Here is a 17,439-nt window from a genome sequence, read left to right as displayed (position 1 = left end):
CTGCTGAATTTCGACTCTGAAAAAAACATCTTCAAACTCCAAGTGTCCTTGGGAAAGAAATTAACAACTGCTTAAAATAGTATAGCTTGAAGTCTGCTTTCCTCCACAAAGTCTTCTGCAATGTATTGCCGGTTTTGCAAGCCTGCAGTCCTACCAGGCGTGATCGTCACCAAGTGAAACAGAGCTTAGACTTCAGCAATGAACTTTGTGGTTTCACTCCAGTCCTCACAAGAAACTTTCCTTCTCAAACCACCCTGCGCTTTACCTTGGCGAGGCAGAGCCAGTAAAGCAGTGAATTTTGCAGGTAGGACTGAAATGGAACGATGTGGCTCCCACAGCTGCAAAAGCAGTCAAATCTGAGATAGAAAAGTTTTTGCAAGTCCAGAATGGCAGAAGATTTTGAAATACAAATGCATTACACTGTTATACAAGGACATACCAGATGCCAATTCAGTGAGTAAACAAATAAGCACAGCCCATCCCTGTGTCATTACAACTGCCTCATTTAAAGGGCAGTTTTGACCAGAATGACACATTTGTGAGTCACACAATGGGGAACAGGTTGTGACTTTGCTCAGAAATCGTCCTTGCTTTGGCTTCCTGTCAGCACGGCCGAGGGATGGATACCTGTCATGGCACAATGTCCATGTGTGGCAAGATGGATCCAGTTTAGCCCCCTGCATCCCTCAGACCTGCACTCACCCAGCTAAGCATGTAGAGCCAGTTAAAACCCACGCCTGCACACAGCCTCACTACACACTCTGTATGGGCGGTTGACAACATGCACGTAGCCTTTATGCATGCCTATTTTCTTGCAGCCTCTGAAACTAGACTGATAAACACCTCTTCAAACTGATACTCAGCTTCATTCTCTGTTATCCAAACATTCATCAAAGGCCATTTACCTACAAAGCACACATCTCAACCCAAGCCAGACAAGCCACATACCAAAAGCCTTTTGGAAACAAGGAACCAAACCTGAATTTATTCGCTAATAGTGAAGGGGTGACAGCCGTTATTTTATATCTGCAATATTTTGCAAATTCTGAAAGACTTAAATCTCATAAGGTGATTACACCATTAATTAGCAAAATATTATCATCCCTGAGGTGCCAACACAGTAGCTGTTTCAGCTGAACAGCAAAGAAAAGCCAAGAGGGCAAGGTAACAAACTGGTAGTGCCCCCATGAGCAGCCCGACTGCTCCAGGCACCCCCACGCTGCCACCTCATGACAGGAAAGCACTCTTGTTCCAACAAGGGATGACCTCAACTCTCTCTTTACCACCCCAACCACCCCCACCTCCCAGAGGGTAGTACCCCCTCTTCCACCTGGGTGCATGAATGGGGGCTCTAACAAAGGCGCCATCTGTTGCAGCCTGAGCTTTGTATTTCTCAGGATGTGGGTTTTCCCAGGAAGCTGTTCATACATGGCTTATCAACCCAGAAGGGATCTCTCTGGTCATTCATTCCTCTGACCCTCTGCAAAATGGATATCATAGAAACTAGCTCAATGATCTCCCCTTCCAACTGCAGCATGAAAAGGAGAAGGACAAAAATAAAATCCCAGGAAGATACCCTGTGATGCAGAGGCTATCACAGCTTTTTGATCCATTACTCTGTGAACAGGGCTTCATTTCTAGCTTAAGCATGTCTGGCTAAAACTGCCAAGTGCAGAGCCCTGCTCCTGCACTGCGAGCTGGGCAGAGCAGCCCTTCATCTTTAGCTTCAGTTCCTCACACAGGCACCTCCAGACCATGGCCACGTCACCACAAACCTCCCTGAAGGGTCAATAATCAGGCCCAGGTTGATGCAGCTGGTGGTAAGGGACAAGATGAAGGACTATGGTGACCGAGTGGACAGGCTGGGACTCCTCTCCCAAGGAAAGGACTTTTGGACAGCGACCAGTCAGGTCCTACACACGCTGGCTAAGGATACCATGAGAGAGACACTTTGCACCACAGGGAGTTCTGCACCACAGGCTGAAGATGGGTGAGCAGAAGAGGGATGATCCTCTTCACAGCACTCCCCTTTTAGATGACTACTCTGACCACAGACTGTGTCTGTGATGTCCTTTGTCATGTCAGGCAGGGCCCATGGTGTGACCTTGCTGGGGCTCATTCCCTTCTCTTGAGGCCTGCAGCAGGCACTGGCGACACAATGGCACTGCCCTCCCAGAGAGGGATTCTTGGCAGCGGGGGAGTTCCTGCAAAGCCCACTTTAGACCATCATGTTCTGCCTCCCATGGGCTCCCTATAGTCAGGAGCAAGGGAGACAGATCTCCAGTCTCCAGAGTACCACTTGTGGCAGCAGATCTAGCTTGGAGGAGGCTGTATCCTCTTAAGAAGGTTGGGAGCTCAATTCTGCTGTACTAAAGACATTTTGATACTTTTCATCCTGTTCTGTCACCTCAATGCTACCACCATCCTTCCAGAGAGCATTTGCTTAGAAATATCCCAGGTGGGATAGAGACAGTTCTGGGCTTGGGGCACCCAGTGAGGGCCCCTGAGCAGTGCCAGCAGCATGACAGCAAGTCTATTCACCATTCCTCCCACAAGAAACTTGGTCAAGGGATCCTGTTCATCTTCAGAGCACGTTACACGGCAGCAATGGCCAATCACTCATGGAAAGTCTGCAAGCAGCCATGGGGCTCTCTTGGTTTATGCAGATTCAGATCAAGAAAAAGCACAGAGTTTGTTTAAAGACATTTTGTCCTCTACCTCCAGGAGAAGAAAACAGACCTATCATTTACAGGAAGGGGAAGGGCCTTACACCGCTCTGAGAAGGAGCAGGATCCCACACACCTTTCAATCCTTCAAAGGATTTGGCCATCACATTCTCAAAAGTAGTGATACGAAAAAGAAAAAGCAGGTTGTTAATAAAATATGGAGACAACTTAGGAGTTTGCTCGCAAAAGTCCATGATAAAAAACCTCCAGCTGAAATCCAGCCTCTACTTCATATGCACGGGGCACAGGGCTTCTGTCCCTTCTTAGCACAACTGCTTAAGAGTCTGAGAGGTTTGACTAGTCTGAGGAAGCTTTTCCTTCACATCCAGCTTAAATGTGCCATTTCTTGAAGTCAGCCCCCCTTGTCTTTTATACTCTAGTAAGCAAAACAAGTGTCAATTAAATGGAAGACACATGAAATCTTTATAAAGCCCAGTGTTTCCCTTAGCATGAAAGTTCCTTCACTTTAGAGTAGAAGGGGTCTTACTCTGTGCTGTATTTTCCCCATCAGAAAATGAAGAAGAACATAAATTTTCCTCATGACTTGAATTTAGCTTAATCAGCAGCCCCCTGCTGATGTAATTCAACCCAATGAGATTTTTCTTTTTTTTTTCCTGGTGAGCTGCTGCCCCTTTTCCCCTCCTCCCACCAGTTCAGGCATGGAAAACAAGGAAGGAATTAGACAGACAGAACTTATTATCTGTATCAAGCTGCAGCTTCAGACTGGGCAGGAATAACATTTAAAATATAAAAAGCAAATTTTATCAGGCCTTTTCCTCCCCAGAGACTGCCACAAAAATATTCCTTGTCTGTCACTGAGAATGAACCATTTTTCTCTTTCATTTCTGCTTTCTGTCACACATTTCATTTTGGGTGCCCCTCCTAGCTAGGGACCCCTCCTAGGTCCCCCCTAGCTAGGGACCTAGGCTGCTAACACAGAATCACAGGTAACTCAGCAACAAAATGCCTGTATTGTCTTTCTTTTTTTTTTTCTAGTCTGTCAGGTAATTGCAACTCTAAAAGCTTTTGCATATTTACCACAGAAACATGTCTCTCCAGGACGATGGGACTGTCATCAGGTAGAGTATCTCATTTAATAACCCTCTTCTGAGGTATAAACTATTTTAGGGCTGGGGATTTTTTCCTGGCCTCCTTCAGAGCAAAGGACAAGCAGATAAAAATCAGCTGCTGCAGTGCTACACTATCGAAGTTCCTGTTCCTGTGATAATTAACTCTCTCCAAGCTCAGAGTTCAGGTAGGCTTTGCCACTGTGAAGTTTATGAAGTAGGAAAGAGGTCTGTTATCAACTCACGTTAATTGCTCATCCCCAGTCCTCCCCATGCAGACAGATTTCTTTCCTATTTACAAAGAGATCAACCACCCTGCTTTTCTGTAACCCATCTGATGAGCTGTGGATGCTGCCAGGACTGATTTTCATTAGAACAGTCATCAAGAAGGATCGCATTTTCTCTCCTTGCCCCTGTTTCACAGAAGTACAACAACAAAAATGTGGTCTGAACATTTCTAAATTCAGCTGTTATCTTAAGACAAATTCCCTTCACCCTGTTCACTATTTTCCCCCACCCCTGAGGCAGCAGTAGAATTGCTTTTCTTGGTCCCTAGGATGCTGAATCAAGCTGACTGGTACCAAAGAGAGGACCTGAGAACATCTACAGAGAGATTTTGTGTCTTGGAGTCAAGACAGAGGGCGAGGATGCCCCTCCAGGGGTTATGAAAAGAGGCTGCTCTGCTGAAACTGTTCAACAGACTGAAGAGGGCTATAGCTGGTTCACACATTTCACTTCAGGCACACCTCTGCAGAGGTCAGAACCCCATCCTAGCACATAACGAAGCCCCGTGAGTGGAAATCCACAGACAACAACAGGTCCTCAGTCCAACACCAAATCACTGACAATACTCATTCACCTCTACCAACAGCCTCCCACGTGGCCATAGGTGTTTCCAGCCTGGCCAGGCTGTCTACTTGCCTGGAGGAGAGCAGACAAGAGCCAGCCAGAATACTACTGTTGACTCACAGCCTGTGTGAAAACTAATCCTTGACAAACCATCTTCTGCATCTATACAGTCTTCCTGTGGGCCAACCTTGCACTTGTAAAGCCTCTGGTTTCATATATGAGTACAGACTGTAAGACACATTTGAAATATAGATTGATTGTTTAGGTTAAAGTAATTCTGAAATGAAGAACCTATACCCATTGACTTGGAATGGAAACATGGACATCCCCTCTTCTGGAAACAGTTCCAGAGAGAACAAAGTACTGATAGAAGTGAAAGGCTTTCTGAACTGTAGCTGGCAAACCCTATTTTTACAACACTTTATGATTATTTACAAACTTACAGTGGTTTTCAATGCAAGTAAACTCTAAGAGGTTACAACATGATTTTTTCTTATCATCAACAAGCCTTTCTACGAGCCATCTCTGTTTAGGATTAAGGGATGACTCTCATTCATTTAAATGAATGGAGGAAAATTTCCATAGGTAAAATACTTCTAGTAGTGTTACATGAGCCCGGTCTCTTACCTGTAGTATCTGGATTGAAGGTAGGTAGAACACACAGCTTTAGACACATGGCTAGCTGAACCAAAGTCTATGACCTTGACCCTATATGGCTGTCGGGATGGGTCTACCAGCATGATGTTCTCTGGTTTGAGATCAGCATGAATCAGTCCCAGGCTTTTCAGCTTCATTAGGGCAGTTGCTACCTGCTGGAGAATTGGTCGAATGTACTTAAGGGGCAAGGGACTGAACTTATTTTGTTTTAAGAAATCATAGAGGTTCTGCTCCAACATTTCAAATACCAAGCATGTGTGATTCTTGTGCTGGAAGCATTCATAAGCACGGACAAAGTTGTAGTCATCCGCACTTTCTGTGCTCAGCCGAGCCAGGATGCTCACTTCAATCTGGCCTTGCCGGGCATAAGAAGGGTGGTTTTTTAGGATCTTGATAGCCACAATCTCATTAGTGCCACGTTTCCAGCATTTGACTACTTGTCCGAAGGTTCCACGGCCAAGAAACTCTAACACTTCGTACGTGTTGGTCATGGAACAGAGCACCTCATGTTGCACCAGCTGGTAATCCCCTTCACTGTTGGAGCCACTGTTTTTGGAAGTGGCCGTGGAGGTGGTGGCGGTGGCTACAGTGGCCCCACTGGCATTGTTCTGAATCATTGGTGGATGCTCCTCGATAATCTGCACGCTGCTTGTGTTCTCAATCTCCTCACTCTTGCGCTTAAGTCCACATTTTTGGTAGGTGTCCAGAAGGCTCACAGTGCTGCGACGCATCAGGTTGTGTGGCCCGCCCAGTGTTTGCCCAGACACTGCAACCACACCAGAAGTGCTGTTGGCAGATGTAACCACGATGTGCCCCGTGCTTGCTGGGAAGATGATGGTCTGCTCGTAAGGGATGCTCGGATTGGGGATCTGGAGGGAGGCGTTGACGGCTGCTGCGGCGGCTGCTTGGGAGGACTGCACGTTCTTGCTCTGGTTGTAGACTTTGCTGTGTGTGCCGTACCCAGTCATATCCCAGTTCGAACTCGGCTCCACTTTCAGTTTCTTCACGCTACAGAAGGCACTTGACTGAAGGGTATGAGGAGAGAAAACTTGCACATGCGAGGCCATACCTGCAATACAACATCAGAGTGAAACCAGGGTCAAGATGCCTTCCCCAGCTTTTTCCATTTGCTCAGTGGCAGAAAAGGAAAATGGGATACGAGCTTCAGATACAGCACATGCACACACACAAAAAGCCAGTTCTTCCAGATATGTGTATTTGACGCAAATAAAATATTATGCTCTAAAATAAATCCTTACCCCGGATTGAACTGTACTAACATTCAAGATTTCTGCTCTCTTGCTCTCCCCCCTTTCATTTTTAATAACAGGAATGTACATGTTATTTTTACCTCCTCTGCCTAAAGAGACTCCTATTCCCATTGTCTCCAGGAATATATCTAGCTCTCTGGAAGAACTCATGTCAAATACCGCAAAGTATTCTGACTACAGAAGCCAAATCTCAAATCCTCAGGCTCATCCAATCTTAAGCAGTTTGGTGGATCTGATTTACGCTCTCCACTTATTCCCATAAAACCACCGTGTAGCTTCTGGCCTGCACAGAGTCAAGATGGGACCAGGAGATGATACACTGTGACAAAATGGAGGTGCATAGATAAAGTTGAGGAGCCAGAACAGAAGATGATGTTTCAGATTGCTTGCCAAGTCTGCGAGTGGGAATTGTGCACAATGCTACTCTGTGCTCAGGGACACTGGAGATGGGAGTTACACAACATGAGCTTCACTGTGTGCTCTCAGTGCTCCCAGATTTATAAAATTTTGTTCATCTATTCTTATTCACAGTGACAATGGAAAGCAGATCCCCTGGAAGTGAACAGCACTGATTATGAAGCAACATACACATTAGCATGTGGCAGAATTAGCTCCTTATATAGCTTTATTTTTACAGAAAAGACAAAAATTAATTAATTTTTGCAAGCTCATTTGGTTTCAGAAGAGTTAGTGGTCTTCTAAATCTTTATTAAAAAAACCCCAGACCATCAAAAAACAACCCCACAACCTCATAACCAAAGTGAAAATAATGTATCACTGAGACAGACTTACTGAAGGATTCTGAGTAATATTCCACTGAAACAGAAAATGTGCCTATTCAGAGGAAAAAGATGTGGTGCACAGAGAAGGGGACAGCTAAGTCCTGACTTGCTGCCAGCTTTCCCTGCCCAGGGTAGGGATAGGTCTGCTGGGGCAAACGTATTGTGAAGAACACAAATCCATGGGGATTCCTGGGGAAGGAGTCAGTGCCCAGCAGGAGTTAGAGCAGAAAGGCACAGCCTCCTTCACCCTTCTATCTGTCATCAGTGTTTCTTTTTAATAAACCAGAATGACTAGGGAAGAAAAAGACAATATGCTGAGCTGGCACCATTGTTGAATTATTAAGCACAAACATAACCTTGACTTGTTTTCAACTTTAAAAAGTTAAAAGCTGAATGAATGCTTCAGTAACAAAACCACAACAAACTCTGCAGTGCACATGGACGACTTCTTCATGTGGAGGCCTGACAGCATCTGACTTGGCCTCCTCATACTTCACTAGTTCATGTTCCTCTTCAGAAGATTCTCTGCAGCTCATGCATACACACTCACACGCACGTATAAATAAACTTACACACCCATACATAAAAATATGGATGTCACTCCACACTCACAAAGCTCAGTAGTCAAGTAAACAGTTCTAAACATACCCAACACTCTTTTCCAGTTAATTCCCAGCAGCCCAAAGGCCAGGAAGTGCTCAGGAGAGAGGTGGTGTGGTGAGCCAAAACCCACCATGAGTAACTACTCAGAAGTAACCAGCCAAGCAATCACTCCAGTTTGCTTCACCACCCCTGCCTTCATCCCTGCTGCAGTGACGAATTTACAAGGACGGGGCAGAAGCAAACGAAAACCCCATCAGGATACACGGGGAAACTCTCACCTGGGCTTGAACACGCAACACAACACCCTGCTGACCTCTCTCTAACAAGGAAGCCCTGCAAACCACAGCGCGCTGCCCTCTGCAGACATGACTCCTTGCTCTGAGGGGATTTCTGATTGTTTGCTGGCATTCTTTTTAACTCCACTACCCCCTGCTCCCCCAACCTCCTCGGCAGCAATTTCCAAGGTCTCTGCAACTGGGTACTCAGACTCCCTCCAGCTCCTTGCCCCTCTAAGTACCTTCTCTCCTCTCTCCTTTCCACAGGGCAATGATGCTGTCACGAATGCCATGGCATGTGGCAGGCAGCGAGCTCGAAGAACTGCAGCAGTGCTACTCAACTTGTCATCCTGGACACAAAGATCGCATGTGAGTGAGCCAAAACCATGTTTGTTTTTCCACTGATTAAGAAGAATCACGGTGTTCCTTCTAGTACAGTACTGACCTGCCTGGAGAGAGGGGGTGGTTTGATGTATGTTTTCCCCCTGGACACGAATAATATGGCAGATGTAATTGGTAACATATTGTGGACCTAGCAGAGGTGTAATTTATAGTTTTATGGCTTTCATTCCACAGTGTGCTTGAGCAATCTCTCTTCGTACAAAATAAGAAGGGAAAAAATGACTGATGCAGAACAAGGAGAGACGTTCTTCTCGCACGATCCTCTAAAGATAACACCAAAAGTCTGAGGCATAGCAAATTAAAGTCAAGGATGTGAAGCGCAGCAGCTGCAACTTTCTCAGTGCCACTGTAAAAATCAGGATAATCACCACCATTAAGGGACAGACTTTCAACTGGTGCAAACTGGCAGGGCTCCAGTTGATATCAGCTGACGCTAAAAACAAGGTCAGCAGTCACTCAACATTGTCAATGTCAGATGGCTGCCTGTGCCCTTTGGTGAAACGAGTTGTTGTTAGGGGCTGGTTTCCACATCGACAACCAGCCCCTTGCTGTCCCTGAGACACTGCTGGCAGCCTCAGCAGAGGACAGGAACAGGGGATAAACACTGACTCACCCTGGTACCCCAAAAATGGAGGGGGTGGAGGAAGCAGTGCTTCTGTGGATAAAGAGAGGACTTTGGACTCTTCTGCTGCCAGTGCTGCCCTTCTCAGAGGCTGTATCTCATCACAGAAAAGGTTGCTTTTTTTCCCTAAAAAAAGAACTATGCAATCTTCTTCCTTACATCCAAAATTATTTTCTCATGTTTGAGGTTTTAGGGGCACGCATTGTAGGGAGAATAACTCAGTGAGTTCTTCAGCATAGTCCGATACCTAGAAATTACAGGCTGATTTGACAGCTTGGTGATAGGAAAAGGCAGCTTCTGCAGCAAAGTAATTTTTATTGCAAATTTTCCTGTGCAGTTAATGCGAGAAAAACACAATCCTAAATTTCCTGGGGACACAATAAAACTGTGCTGGTGGCATATTCTTTTTTTCAAAAAGGATTTTTGCTCCATGGCAATAGCAGGAACAATAATAAATGTGAATAAAAGTTGGATGGTTTTGTTACAGGAATCAAATTCCTCATTACAGCCTGTAATATGATTTACACCTTCAGCCTTTTGATTACATAGGCTGACAACAGCTTGCCACAATGTCCATGAGGAAACAAGCCGGCAGTAATGGGGTGATCCATGCCAGCCCAGTGACACTGATGTCTCAGAGACAGTGGGGACACCCCTGGGGAGTGTTCTTGCTCCTGGGGTCTTGGAAAGGCAGAGGGGCCATAAGCTGCAGAGAGATGGAAAATGGGATGTTTCACTTGGGAAAAGTTCTTTTAACCCCCCACTCACAGGTCTGACAAGAAACCTGGGCAAGGTTGGGCCTCTCATATCATCTCTCTTCTCTACAGGAAGATTCCAGCAGTCACCTTTCTGCATTTTGCCTGGCATGCCCAAGGCTGGCACCTGGCTCCTCACCTTTTTGCACTCTGCCAGGAGTGGAGCGGGTGAGGATACTCAGGATGAGCAGCTCCGCCCACTGAGCACTCCTGCTCACCTGAAGCCCAGCTCAGCAGCCCCACCTACCCCACCAAAAGCTTTGGCTGGACTAAGCCAAGTGGCAACTCCAACTGAGCTTGGCATGGGTGCAGGGCAGGCACCTATTAGCCAGCCAGGATGCAGTCAGGACTCTGCAACAGCTAAATACATGTCCTGAAGAGTGTAGGTCTAAGTTTTGTATCACCCCTGAGCATGGTGAATCTCTGGGCTGGGAGCAGAATCAGGGTTGGGCACCATGCATTAAATAAAATTGATAGTTCCTTTCTTTAATAATGAGTTTAGTGTAGTCATTTAAAACTCTCACAAAACTGACAGTAACTGGATTTAATGGGGCCTCCCCTGTCCTTGATATGACTCACATAACTCCCCATAGCATCTACATGAGCTGAAGTAGGTAGTGTGCAGCTAGGGGACAGTGTTAAAACAGCTGGAACGACTTTTATTAAAAGACTTGAGGTTTTTTGTTCCTGAGAACTCCTCCCACGTCAGCTTTCACTTAATAATAATTTAGCAGGTGCTATTTACAATTCAGATGGCCCTCTTCTGCATGCACACACAAATCACGCAGCCGCCTCACTTGTACTTCTAACAGGTTTCAGGAAAGCAAATGAGGTAAAGTTCCCTATCCACCCACCTCACCCTAAAGGGCAAAAAATACACTTTGGGGACTAAAGAAGGAACAGTTTGAAAGTCACTGATGTTTTCTTCTGGTTTATTCCCAGCACTTACTGCTGATTTTTAAGTGTGGCCTTTGAGGTGGCAAGAGACCAAGCTGGTGCCCTGTATTAAGTAGGAAGTCAGACCTTCTGCAGTACCTGCAGATCTGCCAGTGCTCTGTAACCAGAGGCTGCTTCCTGGCTGCTGCCAGAATGACAGTGCCTGCTTGAAAAATACTGTAGAAAGCACATGGCGTGTGTTCAGCATATAAATGATGCTCACAAGACAATACTGAAATAAGTATCTTCCACTTCTCCCCAGAGAGGCACAAGCCTGCAAACCCATATACATGCCCAGGTTGAGAAGGAAATGAAAAGGGGATCTGTCAGGTATGGCTAATGCATTGCACCTTCAAAATAGCCATGTCTCAAGCACAGCACTCTTCTTCACAGTGGCCTTGGTGTGGTTCCTTTGGAGGCATTGTCCCCAGCACCACTGCACTCTCAGAACCTCCTGAAAATTCATGTCCCTGGAGGCTATACAAATTCTTTCCCTTGTGCTCCAAATGTTTGGAGACAACCTCAAAGCAGAGCTCAGACCTCAACAACCTCAGCTCCTTCCTGTTCCTGGTGAGCATAAGATGTCAAGGGGGCCTTCGTTCCAGGTGAAAATCTCCCTGCCTTCCTGCTCTGCTTTTCCTGTCCTGCTAGTAAAACTGTCTCAGCCTAATTAGTAGTTTTCTAAATGCCTATGTAGTGCACAGCAGTCCTCAAAGATGTAAGATGTGACAGAGCCTGTCCCCTGCACTGCTCCAGACCTGGATTCACACGGCTCCAACCTGCCATATTTGATCCATGTCCTGTGGCCAAACGAAAAACAAGACTTCCCAATGCGCAGCATAGCCACAAACAAAACCAAATGGACAAAGCCGAGCACCCATCTCCCTCCCTCTCATCCCCACCCAAAAAGCACATCCCTGCAGAGCAATGGCCAGGGCACTCTCACCATCATTACCTTCAAACCCCTTATCTCCCTAACATCCCAACTGCCCTCTTACATATCCCTTTCCTGCATTTATAGCATCAACAACCCTGCCTACTATTTCATTCTGCACGTCATGACTTTCCTTTAGAGGTATGATGAAAATTATTGACCTGGACTTACTTAGTACTCTTGAGCATGGAGGTGGTGTAGGCAGTTATTCCTTATCACAGCCTGATCAGGTTATTTCGGCATGTGGCTCAGGATACTGTTGTCTCTCCTCACAAACCATCTTTATTCCCTTCCTCACTCTCCCTTTAACTTCTTAAATCCAGGGCAGCTAGTCTGCTGGCTACTGAAAGCTTTCTTATGTGTAATTTAGAAACATTACGAATCTTATTCATCCTTTTGGTGTGGGCACAGGGGCAGATGAGCCTGGATAACAAGCTATGGGCTTCTCTGACATATTCCTGGTTTTAGGCACATGAAGCAAAATCTCAGGACAAATACATACATTTACATTTGAATACTTTATTACACCTCAGTGCAAGATTCTTTCAGGGTCACCTCCATCTCCCACTGGAATGAACTGCAGTAATGACAAGAGATATTACAGATTTCCTCAGTTAATCATGTGACTAGTTTATGTTTCACATTATAGTTAATTAACTATGCAACACCTGAGGACACAGGTTAAAATATATCTCACCAGAGGCTGCCCCATCGCTTCCCTGTAGATGCTGCAGCAACTGGATCTGACACCAATTTCTAGATCTCGGCGTGAGAAGGTGCAGCAGTCCTGAACTGAAAGATAACCCCTAGATACCTTCTTATGGGAAAACCTGGCACAGCTGGAATAGTGCAAAACTTCTCTCCAGGATGCCTCAATGTTACTGAGTGGAAAGCAAATGAAGACAGCAAGTGAATACAATTTAATAGTCTACAGCCTTGACAAAACAGAGCCAGACCCCAGTAAGTAAACCCCCTTCAGTGTATCTGTCAAAGCAGGCAGAAAGATTGTCACCTCCACAGGAATCACGAAATGACACTGCAAATGCTCTACCAAGATGTCAAAGTGCTCTCCAAACATAAAGTGAGAAACCTGGGAGTCTGTGGTGCCCATGTCAGGTCTCTGGGGCTTGATAAGGCAGATCACAGCCCTACCAGACGTAGCTTCCTGAGCAACAGTACTCCAAGCTGTGGAGGACTTCTGGAGTCCCAAGAGCAAAATGAGGTGATAAACAATAAAGACGAGGCAGGGGCAGCACCTGAAAGCCTTCAAGGTCTGGATGAGAGTGTGAAGGAACTTACACACAATGTAAGCATAAAGGTATTTTAGGAAAGTGGGTGTCAGGGAAGTCAGGTAGAAGTTTTACAACCAAATGATCAGTACTCCCAAGGGCCTCAGAGGAGAAGGAAGTCTGCTTGGGAGTCAGAGATGGGATGAGAAAGAAAGAGCAAGATGAAATCAGACAGGTGGGATTGACAGAAGCCCTGCTTTGAAGCTTTATCTTTGGAGGACACTGAAGGATGTCTAACAAATGCTTTGCTGAAGAAATCCCTCTTTCAGATTTCTTGGAGAGAGGCCCAGCAGAGCTGAAGCAAGTGTGGAACGCCTGGCCGGAGCTGTGCTGCAGGCTGCTGGGGGACCTAGGAGCAGCACCACATCTGTTTAAAGAGCTGAAGACTGCAGCAACACCCACAGCACCACGCAAAATGAGGCGTGACATGCTGAGGCTCCTACAATGCCATGCCTGAATGAACTCCTGAAGCACTGGGTACAGCCAGAGGAGATGGGGAAAGCAAGCTACCAAGGAATGTTTCCTCATCCTGAAGCCAAAATGGAGCCAGATGAGCCCAAAAGCAGTTACTCACATCAATGTGCCAGGTAGGACTGTTTGGCAACATCGTATGTGTTCTGGCCACCTTCCTCCTTCCCATCTGTCCTCTACAGTCACAAAGTGGAACAAACAGTAACCACGGCATTTCCACAGCACCCAAAGATCCCTCTGTAGAACTGTACAAGACAGTCTCTGCAGTAAATGTGAAACTGTCCTTTGTTTGCCTTGTAGTCCAGCCTAATGTCTGCATCCCTACAATTAACCTCCAAGCAGGTCTATAAGGCAGAAGCCTCTAGATTCCAACAAGCTCCATCTCTGATTGCTACCTGCTAACAGAGCTGCATCCTGAAAGCAGAACTGAAAGAAGGGTGATCTTGGCATGGCTATGCTTTCCAGGCAGCATGGCTCAAGTCACTGCTGTTCATCTTCCAAACAGGAGATGACCACAGTACCCCATCTTACAGGGGAAAGAGCGACTTTCTCAACCTTCCTGACCCCAGACTTCACTGGCCATCCTACCTGGCTCTCCATTACCTTAGCTCCTGGGAGAGGGCACCAAGGCCTCTCAAAAAGGAACCAAAATGAATCAGGTTTACTTTGCTGCTCTGGTTGTGCTCCCCTCACCCACACAACACTGGCATATTCGAGGCTTCTCACAACTGCCTAGTGGAAAGGTCATTTTGGCTTTTTCCACGATGGCTGTCTCCCCACCTGGATGACTTTCCACTTGTAAATATTAACTTTGTAATGCCAATGACTCCAACTGGCCTGCAAGTGTGGTGAAACCACAGGGAATGCCTGACACCTCGCATAACTCACTTGTTAGAAACAACACTACTTGTGAAGGCAAGACATGGGCAAGGCTCACTGGAGTCTCTGGCTGAGCCTCTCACTCCCACAGGATTTTTTCTTAAGTGTTTTATTTGCAAAGAGGCCACTGCATGACATTCAGCCCTTGCTTTGTTTACGAAATCTGAAACTCAGATCAAGCTCTAGATGGGTTGAAAACATCAGTTTGCCTATTCACAAGGTCCCTTCTTTCATTTGATTTCCATCAGGATACAGACCTGCTGGAGAGAAACAAGCCCCTGGTGAGGTCTGGATGGAATACACAGGATCTGGGCTGCAAAGGAAGATGGAGATGCAAGGAGAAAAGTGGGGAAGCTGGGCACAGGGTTCTGCCAAAGCAGAAAATTGAGACAGACTGATTTGTTGGCCTCCTGACAGCCACATACCACTTTCAAGTAAGAATGACCAAACACAGGACCTACAGCACTCTCAGACATTGAGGGCTATGGGGTGTTTTAGGAAATGAAAAGATACTGCAGGTTGATCACCTGACCTCCAGTTTAAGGAGTTGCAACAATTCTGTAAGTAACCTGCCTTCACATCATGCCACAAACACACACCTGACCTGCACAGAGAAAAGACTTCAGTTCCTCAAGGAAACACACCTTGAGCATTTTTCACCCTGTCTTCCAGACTTTATCTTCCTCATCACTTAGGCCAAGAAAACATCCCCAAAGTTATGGGCAAACAGTCAGAAACCTTTCCTTGCTGTCACCTGTGGCTTTTGGTTTGCATTCCAAAGTAGGGCTATAAACCCAGAAATGCATCATGTGAAACAGGCCATGAGCTGGGACCAGAACAGGCACAGTGGGACTGAGCCAGCTGGCCCAAAGCAAAAACCATCAAGGAGACACAGGGTGCAGGATTCAGATGTGGATTCATTTCTCCCGAAAACAACTGTCTCTCTTGGTCCATTCACCTTTGAGACTGGTGAGTGGCTCTTGTAGGAGACCACGGAGACAGAGAGCTGCTGCAGTCTCCATGAGAATATGGTGTGTTGACAGGTTTATGTGTGGGAACCAGTGATTCCGTTTGCTATATTTGGGGTTGTACTGACCTCTGTCATACAAAACACGTGGTCACGCTCAGGCACACATAGACATGTAAACACTTGCACAGCCAGATGACCCACGAAGGCAATGAATGTCATAATCTCCAAAAGAAATGAGTGATGCTACCCCAAGCAACCCCCCAGAAGTGCCTCTGGACGCCTGCACCAGCCTCACTGCTGGCTGGCTTGCTGGGGCTGGTGCACACCTGATCTCCCACTGTCTTCACAGCAACTTTATTTTTAAGCAAGGTCTAATAGGACAGAGGCCAGATCAGCGTGCAGAGAAGAGGCCTGTTTGGCCAAGGAAGGACAGCCTAGGTAATGTACAAAGCTCTTGCTTACACAGAAGAAACTCCTGATTTAGGCATAGGGGATAAACTACATGAAGGATTTTAGAGCCTTGAAGAGTAAACATCCAGAAGCTCAGGAAAGGCTATCTACTTGAGAAAGGAGGATATAAGTCTCTTGTGTGTGATGAAGAAGCTCAGGGACAGCACTAACAGCCTACTCCCCCTCAAAGCTCTAAAAGAAAAGAAATCAGTCCAAGGGAAGTCATTAAGAGAAACAAAACAATAAAAATCTCCACCTGTATCAGCAGAACTCCCTGGCTACCATCAGTCTCTCCCCCAGGTTTCTCTTTTGTGCAGGATATGATTATTTATTGACATATTTATTTACTCAGCTCTGCAGTGCTTAACACCATGGCTGCTGGGCTTCTTGCACTGTCAAAATTAGAGCATGACAGAAGAGGAGTGAAGCTAAACATGGACATCCAGTGTGACACAGGCCAGATGCCTTCTGCAGTGCAGCCTGAGGCCCACTGAGACGGGCTAGACTGGGGGACCCCACAGCCAGCCTGGACAATAAACACTCCCTAGGTGTGACTTTACTCCAGATCACTCAGTGCTTTCAAGAACCTGCACAGTGCCCTGCAGAGACCCAGGCACCAGAGCACACTTCAGGCCCTGTACAAGCGCTGACCATGAGTACCTGCTGTGCGGCACTTATGGGTAAGGCACCAACAGCTGAAACCAAACCTGCAGAACCAAAAATCCACAGTAGAAAGGAGAGATGGCTGCAGATGACAGACTAGCTAAAGGGGCTGTCAAGCCTTCTTCTCATTCCTGATCCTACATTTAAGAGTTGACATGCCACTTTGCACTTCCAGCAGCATGCAGCCACTTGCCCCACCTCTTCATAAACATCTTTTTGGCACTGCTGCATCTGTTCTGCAGCCATGTGCTTTCAACACAGAACATTCAATTCTTTCCTTTTCCTATGCAATGGAATGAAAGGATTGAGCTTAGATGTAGTGGGACAATGAGTTCAGAATCACCAACGTGTCGGTGATGTCGCAGCCAAGCTGTCCACAGTCACATCTATGGGTTTTGACTAACGATGTAAGGGAAGTCTGGCCAAACTGAGTCATGGGGGAAAGAAGAGTTTCTGTGAAAATAAGCTCTGTATGATTTTCTCACAAGGAGCCAATACAACACTGTTTCCACAGGTTCCAGAAAAAACAGATTAGCAACAACTTGTGGTCAAATCACAAGAGCTCTCAATAGGTTCAGGAGAACCTTGGGCATCTTAGCTTTGCGATAGTCATAGGAATGACTAGGGAGTAAAATGGCCTGGGGTGAGCCTATGGGTTTTGCTACAAAAATTGTGATGCTCCCAGCAAATGAGAGGGGGAAACTGCCATAAAAAACCCACCCCAAACAAAAAAAAAACAGCCAGGGGAATTTAGTACCAAAAGTCCTGTGAACTTTCATCAGACCTTATGTACTCAAAACTCACTGAGAGCTTTCCAACATCCATATGGATGAAAAGG

At 46.2% G+C, this 17,439-nt stretch overlaps 1 protein-coding gene across 1 annotated transcript in view; it reads right to left on the bottom strand.

The window, feature by feature from the left end:
• HIPK2 (homeodomain interacting protein kinase 2) overlaps nucleotides 1-6,368 on the bottom strand; it is an 86,044-nt gene extending 79,676 nt beyond the window's left edge. The window contains exon 1 of the mRNA XM_017739962.1: nucleotides 5,270-6,368. Within this exon, the coding sequence (XP_017595451.1) occupies nucleotides 5,270-6,366 (1,097 nt within the window). The 5' untranslated portion in view covers nucleotides 6,367-6,368. The remainder of the gene's footprint in view (nucleotides 1-5,269) is intronic.
• Nucleotides 6,369-17,439: the final 11,071 nt, after the last annotated feature.

The sequence above is a fragment of the Corvus brachyrhynchos genome, unplaced genomic scaffold (assembly GCF_000691975.1).
Source record: "Corvus brachyrhynchos isolate BGI_N302 unplaced genomic scaffold, ASM69197v1 scaffold27, whole genome shotgun sequence".
Taxonomy (NCBI): Eukaryota; Metazoa; Chordata; class Aves; order Passeriformes; family Corvidae; genus Corvus; species Corvus brachyrhynchos.
The sequence above is the reverse complement of the archived record's forward strand: the minus strand, read 5'-3'. Positions and strand labels throughout refer to the sequence as shown.